The 21,049-nt window shown below is 42.0% G+C and overlaps 2 protein-coding genes across 6 annotated transcripts in view; one reads left to right on the forward strand and one right to left on the reverse strand.

Moving 5' to 3' along the window:
* The window catches only part of RAD51B (RAD51 paralog B), a 458,657-nt gene that overhangs the window by 38,891 nt on the left and 398,717 nt on the right, over nucleotides 1–21,049 (reverse strand). The window lies entirely within an intron of this gene.
* LOC130604998 (uncharacterized) lies at nucleotides 103–14,760 on the forward strand. Of its 2 annotated transcripts, none has more exons than XM_057420032.1 (3): nucleotides 103–686; nucleotides 953–1,151; nucleotides 13,779–14,760. In XM_057420032.1, exons 1-3 carry the CDS (start codon nucleotides 154–156, stop codon nucleotides 13,827–13,829), a joined length of 783 nt encoding a protein of 260 aa, XP_057276015.1. In that variant the 5' UTR covers nucleotides 103–153; the 3' UTR covers nucleotides 13,830–14,760. The 2 variants fall into 2 exon arrangements, with proteins under 2 accessions (XP_057276015.1, XP_057276016.1); XM_057420033.1 differs by having other exon boundaries at nucleotides 103–646.

The following is a 21,049-nucleotide window of genomic DNA, read 5'->3' on the forward strand; positions in this document are numbered from 1 at the left end:
CTCTATTCTACAGAAAGGGGAATGTGCCATCAGTACTACTGTTTATTGTCAAAATTTGCTAAAAGCAGCAAGCATCAGAAGCTAAAAAAGGGCATATGGAGACATAAAGAATACTGAAGAAGCACATACTTTCCTGCTGCAACTACTGACTGCATGCACACACAACAGGTCCTTGGGCTGAAATGTCTGTGTACTGAAGAGAGAGGAAAAGAAGTCAGTGAAGCCTGCCCAAAAGGGACTGTAAGACCGATCCTGTGGCAGATCACTGATTTCACCAGAAAGTTTTTGGAAGCCATAAACAGGAAATGGTTAAGTAAAAGCAGGTGGAGCATGCTGACTGCAGGAACAACGCAGGAAATAGCTGAGCGTCTGAATGGATGCAAAAAAAATGCTCTTCTGCTCCGTCCTTGGCAATCACAATACATTCACTCCTCCTCCTCGTCCTCCTTCACTGCCCTTATCTCCCCAAGCTACAAAGTCTCGCAGTCTGCAAACACCTTTTGTTTGTGTAATCTGCTCTCCTTGAACCAGCAGGGGAGAGCTGGCACGTTCTGCTTGGGAGGCAACGGACAAGAGGGATTCACCTCCTGTGCAAAGGATGACTCAGAAACACCCAGCAATAACCACTGCCTGTCAGGGGCTCTAGGTCTGAGAAGCAAGAACAGCATTGCTCACTACTTCCTCAGGTGGTGCAGTCCCAAGTGTATTTAGCAAAAGTCAGAAAAACATTATTCCTATTGCCCCTTTCATTCTAGAGGGCTCCCAAAGCACTTAGTCGTAGGAATCATTCTCCATCTCTACTGAAACACAGTCCCTTCTGGGGCAGAGCACTGCAGCTGTTTAACAGCTCATAGCAACATCACACAAGCAGATGGAAAAGAAAGCGAAATGTGTAAGAAGTGTTCTTTCCACTTTCCTTATAACCCTTCCTTTCTCTCCTCTTTGTCCGCAGCAATTTGTGCCAATTCCAGACAACTCCAGATGTGTGTCTTTCCCACCAGTATCTGCAGAGACTTGGCTCTGGAGACTGGGATCTGCTTGCCAACATACTGCCTCTGGGTGCATTCAGTCCCAAGGGTCAAGTTTCCAATGCCACACTCATCCCTGGCTGTGCTGCCAGACATGCTGCAGGATGGAGGGCAGACGTACTGGTAAGGAACAATTCTGCTTTCTTCTAGATGAGTATAGTGTTGATGTAAAATCATTTAACATAGACAAGACACTCTTGCCTTAAAGCACATGAAACAGTCACATTAAAGTCCTAAGGAAAGTTAAGAAAGGAACACACAGATTAGTTTGAATTATTTTGACTTTGCCTACATTTTAAGTATTAGATGGTGAAGCTGTGTTGGCAAACTCTACTCTTAGGTATTTCTCTTCCTCTCCTAGATTTAAGTAATAAAAAAAAAAACACACACACAAAAAAAAATCCCAAACAAACCCAACCCTTTTTTTTTTCTTATATTCTGATAAGAGAAAACGCTAATGGCAAACGGGCTTCTATGGAGTTACAACTGCACAAACAAAAAGTTTTTTTTTCTGGTAGAGAAATCTTGCAAAGAAATCTTACTCTTTTTTCCACATTGTTACTTTGGCAAAACTACCAGGTGTTACTGGGAGTTCAAACTTACACTGCCTTTTCTACATCTTTTAAAGCAGAGAGTTAGAATATGCAACCTAACACATTTAAAGTTCAAATTCTTAAATCCTGGTCTACACAGGGCCTTTGGAAGTAAGGTTCAAACTCACCCTGCCCAATCTCCAATATTCCACACTTTTGCCCAGACCATACCTTCCCAGGGGTGTCCTGAGAACAGTCGTGACTGGAGTCCCCCACCCCACACCGCTGCTCCCATGGGAGGAAGGAGAGGGCATAGCCAGAGTACAGGTTGGTTTGGCATCTTCTGCAAGCACCACCACACTCATCTAAGATGCCATGGGGCATAAGTGAACAGAGAGGATGTATCCTATCAGCTGCAGGTGAATGGCAGAACAGCTTCAGGGAGTTAAACCTTGTCACTGACCTTTAGGAAAAAAAATAGTGTGCAATTCATATGAATCTAAGAAACTGAGAGAAAATAATCAGAATGAGCTGAGCAAAAATAAACAGGTGTCTTTTTCCTGCTCCTTTCACAGTTTCTGCTTCCTAGTACCCTCACCCACAACCCACTTTTTTTTTTTTTGCACTTAAGTTGTTGAGAAAAATGGCAGGAATGAGGTTCCTGGTAATAATTACAGTTTGCTGAGAAAATCACAGCCTGCAGCAGTAATTCCTTTAGTGCTAGAGACAGATGCTGCTGAGGTCTAATCACAGTCTTCCCACTAACCAGGCCCTGAGTTTAATCTGTCATCAGCTGAGAGGCCACTGGCTCCCACCGCACGTGTGAACCCAAGCTGCTTGGCTTGTTCCTCTCCCCTCATCCAGAGCCAGGCAGTGCCAGAGGGAGGGTATGTTTCCATGCACTCCTTGCCCTCAGCTACAGCGATACTACAACTTCAATGTGCTGCTTATCTCCCCTCCATGCCTAGGATCAGGGCCACTCAAAGCCTCTCTGGAAAGGGCTCAAGTGGTTGTTTTCAACTTACAATGCCGCATAGTGACTGCAGTTCAAAAATACAATTTAAACTGATTTAAGTTGAAGGAGAGGCTTAATGAGAATGGCCTGTAGCTAATTCCTCCTTCCAGAACGCATGGTATTTTCTACTTATTAAGAGGACAAAGCTGCACTCAGTGAGGGATCATATAACATCCATATGTTAACAACAATGACAAAACCCAAGAGTATGAGTGCGGATGAGCACAGAAGTAGGAGGAAGATGGAATAGCAGAACTGGGTATATTAAAAAAAGAGCTGGGAGAAAACACACATGTAAGGAGAGACTGAACATATCTACGTGTTACAGCTGCCATTGCCATCGAATGTTTTGTATCTGACATTCAAAGAGCATAAGGCCATCTTTGAACTCTGTGCCAGTGAAAGAAGCTCAAAAAACATCAGACCTCACTGGCTCAGCAAAGCCCCTGTGCATGCAAAAGTCACCATGCTACTGGATTAACATCTTTAGATTGGATTATGGTAATAGCAGGAAACTGGCTGAAGAAGTTTATTTCAAAGGCATGTTACTGTAGCATGAGTGACCCGGTGAGAATTGGGAAAGTCCTTAAGTTGGTACCCACTTTACACCATTTGTAGAGTTAACAGGTGCCCTGAACTAGGAGGGGAGATGCTAGGCTTGGAAGAGTAGACTAAACAGCTGTGTTTTGCATAAGTAGCTCTTAAGAAAAGCGTAAGGGAACAGAGTAGGTCATCATTTTTGGTCAGAGGCAAAAGCATATTAAACTAGATGACTTTCTGTAGAAGCCTGTGGACAACTCAATTTCTTGATGTTCAGCTTTTTCCAAATCTGCAAATGGCAGTGGGGCACACATGATAATACTCACCAGATCTTTGCAGTAAAGGTGTGCACAGCAGCTTCTCAGCCACTGACAGACTGAGGGGAACAGAAAGTATAGTACAGTGTCTCAGTGAGAGGGAAGGAGTGACTCATACAGGAAGAAAAACAAAGCAAAGATGAACTTTGAGCATAAGAGAAGAGGCAGACTGCTGGCCGTAAATCAGTTTTCTTGCACTCAGAAGGGTAGGTATTATGGTGAGAGGAGTTGTACTTGACAGTAATGGAAGTCCAAGGAAGTTTGATTAAGATTAAGTAGCAGCCACAGGCCAACACAGAAAAGAGGCTTTAAGGCAAAAATCAAAGACAGGAAATGACTAAGTAGGTCAGAAGCTGTGGGTAGTGAGCTGGACAGATTAAATGTGACTTGGAGCAAGTAAGTTAGCTCTGCTAATGACAAGTGATAACACAGTGTCACCAAGTTTAAAAAATCTGACTCTGAAATCATTTTCAAGGCTTTGCTAGCAAATCAGAGATTGCTGAGTTCTAACAGCATCTACACCAGAACAGATACTGTATGCTTTAACTGAAGATTGGGTTTACAGCCACTTTTTGACCCTGCCAAGCTTCCTATAAATAGTGTGCTGTTTTGTCTGAACAGGATTTCTTTTTAAAGAGCCAGGAAAAATGAACTGACTAATAGAAACTGTGAGACTCTAAGAAGGGCCACTGCTGCAGGTTGAAAAGACAGATGCTATGGAGAAACTTCTTTCCACTCCTAAATTCAATAAGTCTTTGATTCAACAGCTTTGTTCACATCCAGGGCAGCCGGAAGAGAACAGTCACCTTGTATTTTTGTACCTGATGAGAAAACCCCAGATTGTATGTGTGCACTGGGACAGTTCAATGTGTGTCTACTGCAACTTCAAAGAGGCTTACAATGCTCTTTCAGATGCAGGGTGTGAGGAAGGGTGAGAACTGCTAAGGCTAGCTCCATCCTCATTAAATCTTTGCCCTCCCTGGAGCAAGCATGCAAGTGGAGAGAATAGAAGATATGCATGAGCAACTGAGCATCTGTGATCTCATGACCTTTGACTGTTGTATTATGGGAAATGTATTCTCTGGTTGCTATGCTTTTCTAATTCATTTGTATTTTCCTTCAGTGACTCCCTTGTATTTTCTATGGTGCTCCTGTGTAATGGTTTCAAGGAACCACAGATATCTCCAAGTTAAGCATGCATACAATAGCTATAATTAAATGTTTGTGAGTATCCCACAGTAATGCAAGGGAAAGGGAAAGCAAACAATTTTGTACTCACTTGTACCTATCCTTTCTGAGCCCTGGCCTGGGTGGAGGCATCTGCACCACTGCCCTTTAAGTCCATTTCTAACCCTTTGTGAATGAAGGCCATTGGGTTCTGCTGCCCTGCATGTAAGCTCTTCAGGTATTTCACTCCCATTAAAAAAAGCTACAGATCACCTGTGAGAGGTAACTCTGAAACCTTATAGGCTAGGCTAGAAGAAATAACAAATCAATTAGGGTAGCCATTTTTTACTCCACTTTGAAAAATGGAAAATAAGGTTAAGGTTAAAAATACTCTCAACCATTTCTTAAAATACATTGAGATGCTACAGGGAGAACAGCACAAAAGCGAAGTTTTGATCTTCAATATTCTGAAGTTAATCTTTTCTGTTCTCTGTGCCATTGGCACAATCTCAGTCTTGGTGCTACCTATTTATTACTTTTAAAAATGGGGATCTTTGCTTCTTTTACAAGTAGTTAAGTACACCATTTAAATGTAAAGAAGAAACCTGAAGAAGATTTTTGTTTTCATTTCAGACATTTAAAATACATGAGGGAAATGAAATTTGGAAGGGGAACTTTCATCATGCAAAGATGGAGGAATAAGAAACAGGATGCAAAGGTCGTCAGTTCTTTAAGTCAAACACAAGACAGCACAGAAAATAGTTTATTTAGAGGAAGAATCTTTCTCTTTCTTGTATGACATGGCAGAGTTAGTAGTATCTGCAAGGATAACCATAAGGCCTAATAGTTGCCAATCCATCCAATACTTCCCAGTGACTCCCAGAGATAACATACATCAGAAAAGAATAACTGTAGGACTGGAAAGAAAAAATGAAGGCCAGTTTGATGAAAGAATAAAGAAACCATGCTTCTAACTTTGATCTTGGCTATTTCCCTGTGCTGAGACCAGAAGCATTGCCAGTTTTTAGTCTTACATGCTGGATTTGGGCAGAGGTTGCGCTGAGCAGGGGCCTCGCTTTGCTGGAGCTTGAGCTCCAGTGACTTTCAGGAGGGAACAGAAAGCATGGGTTGTTTCCCTCACATAGCTAGGCACAAACGACAGCAGGGTTGTCTGAAAAGACTGAGAACTGCTGATACTAGTAACAGGAAATGGCAGCTGTGAAGGAGAGTAGGAGTGGGATGAAAAGCAGCCTTACAAAGCGAAGGAGGAAAGGACAAGGCCGTGGAAGATCTAAAATTGGGAGCAGCTAACATGCTGACAGAGACTTCTTTCCTCAAGGGCCTGATCCTGACCACATCTGGGCCAACATAAAACCTCCTACAGGGATTTTTGAGATACTTGTAATGAGTACTACTTGTCCCTCTCTTAATCTGCTGTCTGCATTTCCACTACATCTTCACATGATGGTTCTTAAAAATACACCTCGTTTTGGTGACAGCTGAGAGTCACAGAGGTGTGTGAAGAAGAGCTTGCATCTACATTTCACCCTTCTCCATCTCTGCCACGTCTGCCTGATGCATGGACTCCAGCTCATCAGTTTGGATGGTTCGCTACAGTGGCTGTGGCAAGGATGCAGCGCAACGGTGCACAGAGGGCAAACAGCCCGGGCTTTTTCAGGTTTCCTCTTCTGATTATGAGGAGGTTCTATTTTTGTTCTTTGTTTTTTTAAATTATTTACTCAAGCTATCCTGAGGGTTCTCCTCCATGTAAATGAGAACTGGCATATACTCATGTTTGTAAGCTCAACAGCTCCATCAGTTTCATTTTTATTCATTGTCTCAGACTATTCTGAATGTCATTTATATTCTTTTGCTTAGGACTATTTGTATCTCACCTGTCAGTCTTCTAAATGAAATGACTAGCATAGTGGCCATCTTCGTTGCTTCTCTTTCTCCAAGTAAATTGCAGTTGTGAAACCATGGCATCAAAACCCAAGTTACCCTTTTGCTTCCCATCCTGTCTGGTACTCCATGAACTATTTCTGTCCTCCTCTAGTAGTGACAGCTGATTTGTATTACCAAGGCTAAGGACAGGGAAACTGATGCCCAAATTTCTCCCAGGATGAGGTTTTATGGATGACAGTTAGTTAACTATTTTCACTATACAGGTACCAAAAATACCCAGCCCATCTCTGTGGCATTTAAAGCCCATGGGGATGATGATGCAGTAACATTCGGCCTTCGGCCACCGTAAGTACATTTAGACTTCTCTGGCTTTTCATGTTCCACTTCCCTTTAATAAGTCCTAACTTCTTTTATTCTCCAAATACATAAGGGACTTGAAGCTAAAGCTCAAAGTTCAGTGCAATCCCTTAACCCTGTGACGTAACCAGTGCAATTTACTATTACATGTCCATGTTCCAACCCTCTCTCAGCCCCCCTTTTTCTGCTTCCTTGGGATAAGGAGGGAAAGTGAGAAAACAGTGATTAGTGATTTCTTTACAACTTGTTTTACTAACTAGTTCTAAAGTGTGTGGGGGGCGTTATTTGCTTGTTTGTTTTTAAAAAAATGTCCCATCCCTGACAGAAAAGCAGCTGCAAGCATAGTGGAGCTATCTGTGCAACTGCAACTGCAATGTTCATGCTGCCTGTCACCCTGTTGAGTCCCCAAATAGACTAGGAAATAAGAAGACAGAAAGGTTGAAAAATGAGAGTGTAAATGCTCTGTAGGGAGCTGGGAAGACAGCAAAGTCATGACACTGGAAAGGAGAATGTCAAAAGTTAATCCCAGGCGTAATACCTTGGAGGCCAGACGCATGTTGTAAGAGGAGTTGTTCATCTAACATGAACAACATATTTATGTTTTGTTCTCCCTCAGTGAACTTTAAGGTAGGCCTTAGCCAGTATATTCTGCATTCTCTGTGAACGCCTTGCATGGCCTGTTGTTGCCTTTCTAAGTTTCTTATTCAATAGTTTTTTCCCTGTTTTTAAATGCTTGCTGGAGTCTTAACAGGAGGAGTTTTTAACCTAACAATAAAACACCTGCATTTTATTAAGACCTGGGAATTAAGTTCCACCTCCCTCAATTTTACTGAAGCGTTGCCATTAGTCAGGTTAACCCTTTCATAGTCAGTTTTGCTCTGAAAGTGAAGTTGTATCTCTGCTATATGTAGCCCAATTCCAGAGTCCTACACAGTATGTGGAGGAAAGGAAAACCAGCTCTAAGAAAGATCCAAACAGCTCTGTCCAGTGTGGATTGGCAAGAGGTGCAGCACCCCTAAACCAGAACAGCAAAATCTACACCCTCTCTAGCACAGCATTCCTGCATCAACATGTCCACTGGCAACATGAAATTTAAAACTATAATGTTCTTACCAGCCACTGTTGTTTTAAGAGTGAGATTTCTAAGTTGTATCATAGAAACTTCATTCAACTAAATAGGAAAATTTATTATTCTCCTTGATCCTTCCCTTTTACCATTCCATTTTCTTATATGAGAAGTGGAGCAACACCATATGGTAATTTTTGTGTCTGGACCTCTGTGTGTGTTATTGTCCCTAAATTGGAGGAAAGGCAGCATGCGGTCATGAAATACCTGCCAAATACAGGCAGCAGTTTAGTAGAAGGGCTGGTACGTTCATCTGTCAATGTACTAAACAACTGTCCTGTTCCCTACTTAATTTACCTTTTTTATAAGCAATTATTTGCTTATAGTCCTCTTCATGCACATCACAGAAGCATTGCACATCACAGAGCAACAACTGCTAGCTATTTTACCAAATATGATCAGTTCACTGAAGACAAGAGAGACTAACTTAATGTTCCCAGCCAGTGATTCAGGATCTGTACACCATGAGTTCTCCGATTCCAACTCTGTTGCTACCTATGTGCTTATGGACACGTAACTTTAGATCTTTATGACTCAGCTTCCCATCTATGCAAGAGATAAATTCTTCACAGCCAACAGATGAATCAAGAGGTCATAGACTTCTGAGGTTATTCTGGCTTAGTCATTCACCTCAGGACTTCAGTGGCACACCTAAACAGGGATAATTGTACTAATAGGCATCAGATCTGTGTGAAGAGAACAGGTACGTCAAAGGTTTGAGGTTTGGAGACACTCAGATACCATTTTTACAGAGCCATACAAATTCCTAGGATAACGAGGTAGGTAAATAGAGAAATACCAATTGCTACACAAACACTTGTCAGGTATAATTCATTCTTTCAGTGGTTACTATTTATTACACAGCCTGATGTATTAGATACTAGTGCAATTTATATTAATACAGCCCTACAACACTAGTATAGGAAATATTATCATATACTGTGGTACTCATAAAATGAAATGTGCAAAGTTTATGTTGTTCTTGTAAACAAATAATTTCTATTCATTCATACATACCAGTATATGAATTTAAAAGTATGCAGATATCAATAATCATTAGAAATGGCCTTTATAATCCCACATCATGACTATTGCTGTTGCACAAAATGCCATATGATGTGGAGATCCAGTAGACTAGGACACATAGAAGCAAAAGTCATCTGGTGAGAGTAGCAGACAGTCCCTACGACCTAGTGCTAGCTCTGACCACAAACCACGGAGCGTACACTTGTGTGCCTCTTGAGGAGCACACCTGGCCTCACCTGACATTTGGAAAGACAAAGGATGAACATAATTTATAAAGATAATCTGGAGCAGAATTTTTCATACTTGAGTCATGACTCACAAGATTCTTACTTTTCATTCAATGTAAATATGCATAAACAATCATTCTGCATTACTTTAAAAAAAATACATGTAAACAGCTTTTCAAAGTCTCTCTTAAAACAAATTAGGGTAAATCTCATGTTGTTTGAGTTTACACCTTTTAACTAGCTTTAGGAAGCTGTGATTTACATTGCTGTGTAAATCTCATCTGCTCATAAGCTGTTGTTTGAAAACATTGCACATCTGTGGTATCAAGTGTGTGCAAATTAGAGAATTATATGACATTACCAGCTTCTATTATATGACATTTTTATTATATGACATTACCATGCAAATGTAAGCTTCATTTTTTGTGCAATAGTTGAAGTCATATTATTATATAGCATAAACAACAATCATCTACTCTCTACTTAGGCAGCGATTCAATCAGGGATTTGCAATCCCTTTGCAATCATTTTCACAGAGCCATATAGTCAGGTACCCCACTCAGGAACGTAAGTTACAAACTGTTATGTGCCCTGAAGCATGCTTAAGGCCATTCTTTATAGGTGGCCTGGTCACCACACTCATTACTTTGCGTAAATAAAAGGTGGGGGGTTGTATTTTGGAGTTGTGTTTGTTGATAAAAGAGGTTTTTTTCTTTTTGCAGCAATCTGCAAAAACAGAGGTTTTTCAGCTTTACTTTCATCATGTATCTGTGGCTTCCTTTTGAAGTTGGTACCAGACTGACCAGAGCCAGCATCTTACAATCCCAGATCTAGAAGCAGGGAGGTGGTATAGTCAATCGCTCACGTGGTCTCTTCCAACATTACAACAGGGATTCTTCCCTATGACAGGTTTGCTGTATTTTTATTCAGCTGAGTGTCTCACGAGAGAGTATCACTAAGATTTTCCTTCTTATACTTCATAGTCTTTCTCCTATTTTCACCTCTTTATATACAAGTTCTTTTAAAATCTATTAATAAAAAGTTCTGCTTTAAATTACCAGTATTTTTTTTCCAGTCTTCACTGTATTTTCCTTTAGACAAATACGTCTACAAAGCTTTCATCAGAAGACCAACCATTATTTATAATCACCATTAATGAACCCTGACAAAACAATTATGCAGAAGCTATTACCATCTTTACTTTTTATAATAAATTGCAGATAAATTAATACATGACTCCATCAAGGTTGTGCAGTGAATTAATGGTAGCAGCAGGAAGTGTAGCCTAGAAACTTTGACACCCACACTCCTGCTGAAATTATATGCCCTGAAAACACCGGCAGTGTCTCAGACCCACTCTGCACTACCAACATTCCTCTCACATGACTGAAGTGTTTTTAGGCTATGAAAATTAAAGAAAAGGAAAAATAATGTAAATCAATGTCTGATTCTACATTGCTTCCCCCTCTGAGGCTAAAAGATTTTTTTTTCTTGTTTTAATTTTTCCTTACAGTAGATATTGGCAGGCTGAAAGTTGAAATAAAATAGGAAAAAATAACAAGAATATTTTGAGTGATTACTCAACTGGGGTCCTTTGTGACAGGAAATGCAGCTGCGTGACTAATGGACCTGACTTTCTCTTGGCTTCCTTCCCCCTTCAAAGATCTTGTTTACTGCCCCAGCCAATTTTATTTTTTTTTTAAATTGCTAGAAGCTAGCAATTTTCCAGGAAAAAAAAAAAAAATCTTTGCAAGAAGCAAAGGCAGTAAATCTTACAAAGATCAAGGGCTGCAGAGCTCCCCCCCATCTATTCCTTTTAGCCTTCCAGGCCCTTGAGTCACGTCATACCTTCCCCCACTCTGCTCCGAACATGTGTCTAGCAGATCTTTCTGCTTTGGTGAGGGGAGGGAGTATGTGAATCACATTTACAGCATCTAGCCCTGGAATTCATAAAGGAAGGACTAATTCCATTAAGGAAATCCAGGGGCCTCCTAAGCCTCTTGCATTTTGTCTTTTTTTATTATTTTTCCTTGCTGTCTGTTTTTTTAACAGCAGTTGTGTGCCCATACTCCATAATGACATGGCTGTTAAGTGTGAGCTATTGAGATTTGACACAGCATAGTCACATTAGTAAGGGGCCATGGAGCTTTAAATGTTGTTTGCATTTGCCTGCTTTGTAAGTCTGCTTTGTTGAGCTTCCTAGGTAACAGCAGATAGGCCAGAACTTGAACCTCCCCTGAACTGGAAGAGAACAGAAACCAAGATTCATGGCAGGTCCTTGTCTTTACAATTCAGTGCAATGAAACCTTGAGTCCCCTCTCGGAAAAGGGGGGGGGTTGGGCATATGCTTGGATAGAGTCCCTAAACAAGCAGGGTCTTTCCATCCTTTGGAAGGTGTCAACAGGAGATACATACCCTGAAGGACAGTGGTACTGAGCCCTGAGGAGGGGCATAGTGGGCTGATGGAGGTGTCTGAGACGTGAAGGGCCCTCAAGACTACGTCCTCTATAAAGCAAACATGACATTTACTGGCCCAAAGGCGGAGACTGGTGCAGGAGCATGAGTGATGTCAGCAGCTGTGCCATCACCAGCCAGGGGAAACAGGTAAAACTCAGGACTAATAGTGGTGGGTTTATTCCTGCAAGGGGCTTACAAACTCAGCCAGACAGGTAAACAATAACCTCAAAAATCATAATCTAAGAGAAGTGGGGAGCCATTCTGCAGCCAGGCCCTTCTCTTTGGAAGGCTGGGGGGTCAAGCCACTGAAAAAGGGTTTGAGAGCTGCTCGACATCTACAATGCTGGCATGGTTCCCCGTGCCCTGTAGCAGAGGCTAAAAAAGGAGGTGAATATATTCATTACCATAAACTGCACAGAGTAACCCTCAGAATGGGTATGCTAAAAAAAGAGATGAAACCTTTGCTTATGAGTAGACCTAAAAGAATTGAATACATGTGTATGGAGGGATCATTTTCCACTACCTACAAGAGGAAAAATCTCTGGGGAAGTGGCTGATGCCAAATATTTTCTTATGCTTCATGTGTCAGCAGGGTCTGGCAGAAACCCTTAGAAAACAGAGCACGCATTTTGTGCAAATTGAGAATCACAATTTCTGGTGATTTGGATTGCTTCACCAAACTTGAGACGTTTCTCCAAAAATACAGCAGATGTCTGATGATGTACCAAGTTTTCAGCATTTACACAGATCAGATGATGTTAGATCAGCAGAAAAAAAAAATAATAACAGAATAACATAGTAAAAGGCTTCCGAACTGTCCTGAAAAAAAAACCAAACCCTAAGCTGGGCTAGACAAAAACGTTAACTTCTCACAACAGCTATACAGTGCTGGGGAGACACATTGCCATAGCAAAGATCACAAAGGAGCTGGACTGGTGCTGAAGTGGTGGGCAGAAGAACTCAGTGGAATGGGAGCTCTGTGCGCATATTACCTGGCTGCATGACCTGCCAGCCCCAGGGCACTGCTATAAAAAGATAGGCAGCAGACTTTGACTACAAAACTTAACAATTCCAGAGACTGAAGAAGGTTCTTAAAGAGGATGTGGCTCTGTTGTATCTTAACACTACACATGAGACAGAGCTGTTCCCAGAATCATCTTGCAGCTATACAGTCAAAACTGGAGTTCAGTAAATTCTGTGCAATGAATGCTGACAAAAGCTGAGTGTCAGTGCATTCAGTTAGAGAGGAAGGATTTGGTGTTTGTCCATGAATGCAGAAAGTTCCCTACCTTTTTGTTTGTTCTTTTTTTTTTCCTTTTCTGTAATGAGAAGCCTGCATTAGAAAACTGACCATGACCCACTTACTGCAATAGCCAAAATGGCCTGGCAAAGCCCCCTCACCTCATGAACACCACGGTTTGGGATTTTTTGGTCAGTTATGAATTTAGGATTTGAAGACTGGGAGGGATTTGATGGGTTCAAACTTAATCCCTAGAGCTTCTGATGAAAAAGCAATGATGCGAAGTCCAGAGCTAGATTTTGTATGTGATGATTTGCTTAAAAATTTTGCTTATCATGGGATAAGACCCAGGAGAAAGTCTACGAGCCTATCACAGAGAATATTCTTGTTGCTGACTTCAGGGGAAGTATGAATAGTATATCCTGGCTAGGAAAAATGGTATAAACTTTCTTGTTATTTCTACTTCCCTGAGGTAAGTTTACTTGAGGTAGTACAGCTGAACAGGTGACAGGGTATATCAAGCTTATCATTACTACACATCCAGTACCTGCTAAGGTAAACAAGGTCTGACAGTGCAGCAGGAATAAGTGTAAGATGTCTTCAGTAAAATAAGATTTAGCTCTACCATTCTAATCAACAAGTTGTTAGGAAATAATGCCAAAACAGATTGGTTGCTACTCAGAAAAAGTGTGAAATTGGGATGTGATCTGTTTTTACACCTGTTATTTCAAGGTGGAACCCACAAATGAAGTAAGGGAACTACTGAAATTTGCTTGACAAAAAAAATGAAATAGAATAATTTTAATGCTTGCAGTCTTTCAACTCCCTGCCATCTTCAAGGGTGTCATCAGAATTATGGGGGTCTTGAAGAAGACTAATGAAGAAGACTAATGTCAAGACACAGAAACCTCAGAATAACATGACCTGCCACCCCAGCGAATGTGGTTGTGATGTTCCAGAGACATAAGCAACACTGCCCCGTTCTCAGGATTCATTGAGCACAGTTTATGTGATGCTGGTTCTGATCATTTGCAATTGCATATTAGCACAACCTCCCTGAATTTTGTCTTGGAAAGCTCAGTGACTTTAGGATGTCTGGCATTAAGAACTGCCCTTTCCAGTATGAGAATCTGAATGAGGTGCTGCACAGTTCTCATTTTATTATGAACAGCTGGATGAGAACAGATGCATAATAAAGCATATCTTTCAAAAGCAGCCTAAGCACTGGATGCACAATGCATTTCAGCCCAAAGGTGGCTGCATTTGAGCCACAGAGAAGGAATCCATTTATAAAGAAGCCTCTCAAGCACTTTGGGATGAAAACACCATACAGAATCTGCTTAATTCACTCATGTGACAAACTCTCATTTCATATTGTTTTCCTGGTTTTGCTATGCCAGTCACACTGCAATTCCAAATGTCCTTGCTCTGTGCTGGAACAGCAGTTCACCACATTCAATAAAGCCAGCAGAATAAAAAACTTGTGATGGAAATAGTTGTTGTGTGTGCAGCCTGCCCATGCTCAGAGACTGCTCATGTTCCATTTCTCTCTGTCTCGTTAACAAATGGCTACCAGTAATCTCATGTCATTACTGTGATTTTGAATTCTGGGTGTACTTTGCTCACTAGTAGCATGTCCTAGGCTCTGTGTTCTGTTGCATGATGGTTGCCTTGCATTCAGGCTCCTGGCTGCCTTGGTTGTTTTGACCTTGTTCCGTTCCAAAGAAGCCCTGCAATTCTTCCATCCTCTGCTGTTAAAAGAGAGCTCTTCTCTTGCAGATTTTATATTAATTAACTAAATTGTACATGGTAGTTTCATGAGCTAACCTCCCTTAGGGCTTTTTGCAGTTACAGAGTGGAGGAAGAAGAACATTTACACAGCAAGTAACAACTTTGCAAACAAGTAACAACTTTGCAAATAAAAGTGAAGGGAATTGCCCACCAAAGTTTTCATAGGTAACTCTCCCTGTCCCTGTTCTCAGATCAGCTCTGTCTGTGACAGCTCCCCTTTCCCACTATGTATAGTACAGAACACTCACATTCATAAAGTATCAGCAGGCATGAAAAGCACACCCACGCAAGTGTTAGGTGCCCAAGGTCATTCATTTCCCACTCTGCAGCAATGATTCAGTTTGGTGATGGCATTGTGACCTTGAGGCAGGAGGACTGGGATACTCCTTGAGGAGCAAGGACTCACAATGAGGGCAAGGTACATCATCATACAGTGCTCTGCATCTAGGAGGTCTGTGGGAAGCTGGGGAGCCTCAACGGCTGCTGCAGCCAAAACTGGAGTCTGAGCTTTGCTGGAGGTGTGGGCTTGTCACATGCTGTGTCCTTCATCTGTCCACTTGAAAGTCATGCTTAGCCTACACATTATAGCTGCTTGGAGAGACAGCGGTTCCCTTCAACACACTAGCTCTCAGGTAGCTAGTAGAACTGAGATTACTGCAGTGGTTTGGAGAAGAAGGAAATTATCGCCAGGCTGGATAAAATCTTAAGGTTGATGCAGGCAGAGCTCCTGCCAGATGAAGCATTTGCACCTGGAAATCCACAGGGCAGAAGATTGGCGCTGGAGCATTTGTGTTGCCATCAGCAGGGCAGCAGCTCGCCTGCACGTACTCAGACTCCCAGGAGGCCAGGGCTCCAGGCTCCTCAAGGAGGTCATTTTTTTATATAGTAAAGCAAACAGTTTAGCTAATCAAGGATTTTTTTTTCCTTTTCTTTTCTGAGGCTCTTGGCACCCAGCCCTGTTACTTGCAATCTTTAATTTGTACTGTGGCTTCCTTTTCCCTGCTGCCGTCTCACTCACTCCAATTTTCCCACACACTTATTTCCTAACTCTACCTCTTACAGAGGTCTTCATTTATTTCAGACCCAAATTTATCTCAATCTTGCACAAAGCTGCTGTTACCTCATCATTTATTCCTGTGACTGTCATCAGAAATTCATGAGCTTAGAAAGTTTGTGAAAAAAAAAAAAGTGCTGTTTTTTGTGTCGTAGAAAATAGGTGGTGATAACTCACGTTCTTACAGAGTCACTTTATTCATATGTGCTTGTGGAAATTGACTGCGGATTCACTTAGACCTTCTTTTTGGTTATATAGCTGCCTGGGCATCAAGTTCAGGCTTTTAACTGTGTTTTTTTAAAGGATCTGTGTATGTCTTTTGTAGGGGTGGGCTACAAGCTACACACACTACTCAGAAGCTGGCCATGAAAACGCCTCTTATCATACAGCTTTCACTATCAGGGAGCAGATTCTGACGAAACAAAGTCACATTTTGCCAGATTCTCCTTCCCACTTCCATGCTGCTAAGAAAAAAATAGAAGAGAGAAAGGCATTTTTTCTGGTGAGCACAGCTACACAGTCCATAGTACTTACTCCGTGTAATACGTGTAGAGAAACCAATGAAGGCAACATGCAAATAAACATCTCAACTAAAACCACAGCAAAATCCCAGTGAAAATATACAGGTACCTAGTCACCACTTGTCAACACTGCAGAGGTTGGCTTGCTCAAAGGCTGATGATAAGAACATGGGTGGGAAGTGACCCACCTGGTCATCAGGTTCTGCCTCATGAAATCACCTTTAAATGGTCTTTTCTGAAAAGCTGCACAGAACACGAAGTGTTCCTTCAGTCTACACTCATTGTAGGAGCCACAAAACACCACTATCCTGTAACAAATGCACAGCCTCCACTGCACATGTAGATCCACCTGATCTCATTTCATTTCAGGTAAATACTTCTCCTCCTTCCCCGTGGTTATTTCTAAGTCCGTTTCTACAAAACTCCTCTGCCTCTGAATGGAGCTCAAGTTGGCAGGGTAGCACTTTCCAAACCACAAAGCAAGCTGTGAACAGCTAACAAAGCCTGACACACATTCCACGTATTTTCATATGAGGAACTATTCCTCATAGCCACTTTCATGCAGGCCCAGGAGGGTTTTAACTAATTGCAGTGAGAAGGGAGCTAAAAGCATGGTGACACACTGAGCTAGCAGGCAGTGGGTGGCCCGTGTGCAAGCCTTCTGCAAGGCGGCAGATCATAGCCCAGGTCCAGCACACAGGACACAACAGGCTGCCACAAAAAAATCCCTCAGAAAGAACAGAAGTGGATTTAACAGGATGAACAGAACCTTAGGAAACGGATCCTGCCAAGACGTGTGCTGCACATGCTCTGTGAGGCAGTCAGTTCACTACTTCCCATTAATTTCAGAATCCACCAGTGAAGCAAACACAGCTCTTTATAGGGTGGGAGATGTTTTAAAAGAACAGTTAGTGCAGATTCAACTGCTATAAAGCTGCGCAGCTCTAGTAAATACCAGGGGGTGTTGCTGATTTATACCAGCTGAGAAGTTGGCTAATACTCTTTTGGAGTCACCACCTCTACCATTCATAATTGCCAGCAGAAATGTTGGGAAGGGCAAGAAGAAATGAAAAATGGAGCACATTCATGTGAAAAAGCTTCGATGTGAAACAAATGTCTGCTCACTGCACAAAAGCTGAAATAATACAGCCGTTATTGGAACTGTGCTACAATAGAAAAGCTGGATGAGTCAACCAGCAGTGCATCTAATCTCCACTGGCTGCCTTTCTGGTCCCCAAGCTCCCCATCTATTTTTATCTCTTCTTTTTTTAATATACTTTTTGGTTTACAAGCAATAAATCTACAGCTCTTTGGTCCCCTGTGTGCACTCTTGCCGGCAGGTCACTCAGCATGTAGGATGTTACCCAGACGGTTTTGGCTATTAGGCCACAGAACATGGAGGCTAGGTTACAGATTCAAAAGAATGTGGCCCAGACAGCACAGCAGATGCTACTGAGAGCACGTGGCGCAACAGGTTTTCTGGACTGAAGGCAAGTAGGCACCACACAGGAACTGTTTGGTGTGCTCCACAGATGGCCAGAGACTAGGCGTGAAAGTTACCGAGCTCGGGGGCCCCTAACACAAGAGGGATGCAGACCTATTTGAGCGAGTCCAGAGGGCCATGACCATGATCAGAGGACTGGAGCACCTTTCCTATTGAGGCAGGCTGAGAGAGTTGGGCTTGTTCAGCCTGGAGAAGAGAAGGCTGCGTGGAGACCTTGTAACAGCCTTCTGATATGTAAATGGGGCCTACAGGAAACCTATAAAGGGACTTCTTACAAGGGCATGTAGTGACAGGACAAGGGGGAATGGCTTTAAGATGACATAGGGGAGATTTAGAATAGACATTAGGAAAAAATTCTTTGCCGCGAGGGTGGTGAGGCACTGGCACAGGTTGTCCAGAGAAGCTGTGGATGCCCCATCCCTGGCAGTGCTCAAGGCCAGGTTGGACAGGGCTTGGAAAAACCTGGTCTAGTGTGAGGTGTCCCGGTCAATGGCAGGGGGCTGGACTAGATAGTCTTTAAGACCCCTTCCAACCCAAACCGTTCTATGATTTTATGAAGTGGGGTAAGGGCTGCAGTTGCAAGACTGGGGGATAACTGAGAGAGCCCAGTCATGCCATTGCCATTTGCTGGAATTCAGCAAAACATGCCTGACTGATAGATGTGCATCAGAGCAGGTGTCTGAGGAACTCTGGGATAGGCTTGTTTCCAAATGTGCAGTAACACACAGTTGTGGGCCAATGCTCTGTCCAAGCTCCATGCTGCAGAGTATGACACATGCAGAGGGAGTAATGTCCGATGAGCCTACTGGTCATGCAATAACTAGTGGAAGAGCTAACACTAAAATGGTACTGGCAGTCAGAATCTGCTACTGTGCCTATACAAAAGCAATGTCATTCCTTTTCTCCATGGGCAGGGAAATTTTTAGTTAAGCTAAATGTATCTGGTTCACCTTAGGACCTTACATGTTACCCATTACAGACTGCAATATGTGGAAGTTGAGAAAAAGACAACCCGGATTTAAGAATCACTGGGCAGGTGATGGGAATGGCTTTCATGGTGCAAGGCTTCACCACTGTTTGCTGGCTGGGTGTGGTAGTGCTCTCTTGAGAAAAGTGTGGGTGAAATTTCAGACTCACAGTACTCCTGCTTCGTTTTTCTCTGGTAACCAAATTAAGATCCTAGCAATGGAGCCATTATTTTTCTAATTTCTCTCTGTTCTCTTTAATGGTTTCATCACAAACACACACAACTAGTCACCTCGCGCTCATACATGCTGGGAAACATCTGTTAATTGAATATTAAGATAGCCAGAGTGCTGTAATGGATAGAAACTACTGGGATATGATGCTAGCCCACAGCCTTCCCTTTCATCCCAAGAGTACGTGCTTCAGGGAGTAAGGGAGAAGAGTATATGAGTTTAATTTCAGACATTCACTTTTTAGGTGCCCCTGAGGGATGTACCCATTTCCTATATAAGGTTTGGTCTGTTTGCAATTAAGCTCTCTTCTTTGCATATTTCCGGATAGATTAAAAATAGCAAAATCAGCTTATTCTTGGACTTCTGGAGATAAACAAAGCCGTTGCTTCCAGGGGTTTTAAAGCACTGATCGGGCTTACAGATCTTGAAGGCAGAATCTGTCCATGAATTTTTTTATGCTGGATAAACAAGAATTTCCAAAGATAAGAGGAAAGGCAGGGCACGTTTCTAAACACTGGAGACCTTCTAAAGCAACTAACTTTCACAGCCTTCATTTTTAAATAAAACTAAACATTGATAAGAAGTTGAATGCTCATTACACAGAAATCTCAAGACCACTTCAAACTTGTCCCACCCTTCTCACAACCTATGGATCAGTTCCAAAGCTAAGGCTTACTAAGCTCCCATCACAATTCTCCTCTTACTCGTCTGTTGGGATTATCATCATCAATCCATATAATCCAAAATGTAAAGCTGTTTTTTGTGATGCAGCCATCCATTCTCAAGGACCTTAACAGAAACAATGCATTTGTAATGGTGCCTAAATTGCTATCAGATGGGAATGATTCCCATACACCCCTAACAGCCTGAGCTTGGGGATACGATAGAGATCTGCACCTGATCATTTCTTCCCTGCTGTTGAGGTTTCTACTAATTTGCAGAAATTACCTGGAGCAGGGGCCATTTTCCAAAGGAGTGCCTGATCACTACATTGTTAATGTAAGTCTCCCGACAGTGTTTTTGCTGTTTTCATTTATCTTTAGCAGAATGCTTAGAAGTCAGTGGACCCTGATGGATCCATGGACGATGGGATAAAAATAACTGATATAGCGGTTTTAATGTTATTCACATTCTCTTATGCTGAAAGCAGAACAGTGATTTAACCAAATATAACAAAAATTATTAGTTAGTATTCCCAAACTCCAGAAAACCTTTAAAACTACATTCAGCTCAGCAGTGGAAAGAAGTCCCACTAGCTCCTTAGGGATTATGCTAATTTCTTCTGGATCTCAATTTTCCTAGTAGGCTAGATTAAGGACTCAGATCAGCACTGAACTCTTAATCTTGAAAATTCAACCATGGCCTACATGCAATTCATAATTTCTAATTCTGGTTGTGTTTGAGATTCCTTATCCAAAAATCCAATAATCTGATTACTTAACTATACAGAATCTTCATGCACTTTTAGTGCTTTTTACTTTGAGAACAGACATGGGTAAAAACCCTGGGGTTTTTTGTAGTCCTAATTTTCAGCCAGTTTAGCTCCCTGAACTATGCTATTTCAGAGTCAGATACTACTGTTTGTGTTGAGGAAACACAGGAGCATGGCTGGGCAATAGCAGCCCTGATTTAGGTTGGCTGGAATGGATGTGGATCTGTGCTCTACCTACAACTACCTGCGGGCAATGTTTGTTAAAAAACATATGGGGATGACTTACAGAAAGCTGTTTTGAGCATCAGTTCTTTAAAGACTCAATTTCCAAAGCGGAAGTTCCAGACCAGTAATCACTACAAGTCATTGTGAAATTCGTATTTATGGATATTTTTAGAGCCTCAGGTAAGGGGTTGACTGATGAAAGATTTGACAGTCTGGCAGAATAAATTGCATGGAGATTCTGGCAGACTTTTAGGACTAGAAACAAGGACTAGGCTCCAGAAGATTCAGGAGAGAGTGCGGACTGGGAACCAGCTTGACAGAACACAAGGACTGGAATAAAAGCTGCAAGTTGGGACCAGTGTGCATTAATAGTAGAGCTGAAGAA

The sequence above is a fragment of the Pezoporus wallicus genome, unplaced genomic scaffold (assembly GCF_028554395.1).
Source record: "Pezoporus wallicus isolate ANWC-B61680 ecotype Strahan unplaced genomic scaffold, APGP_CSIRO_Pwel_v1 contig_5418, whole genome shotgun sequence".
In the NCBI taxonomy this organism is placed as follows: Eukaryota; Metazoa; Chordata; class Aves; order Psittaciformes; family Psittacidae; genus Pezoporus; species Pezoporus wallicus.

Coding starts and splice junctions, on each gene's coding strand:
- LOC130604998 (XM_057420032.1), top strand. CDS start 154: ATGCACACACAACAGGTCCTTGGGCTGAAATGTCTGTGTACTGAAGAG. Junction 687..952: donor ATTGCTCACTACTTCCTCAG/GTGGTGCAGTCC, acceptor CTTTGTCCGCAG/CAATTTGTGCCAATTCCAGA. Junction 1,152..13,778: donor GATGGAGGGCAGACGTACTG/GTAAGGAACAAT, acceptor GCCATCTTCAAG/GGTGTCATCAGAATTATGGG.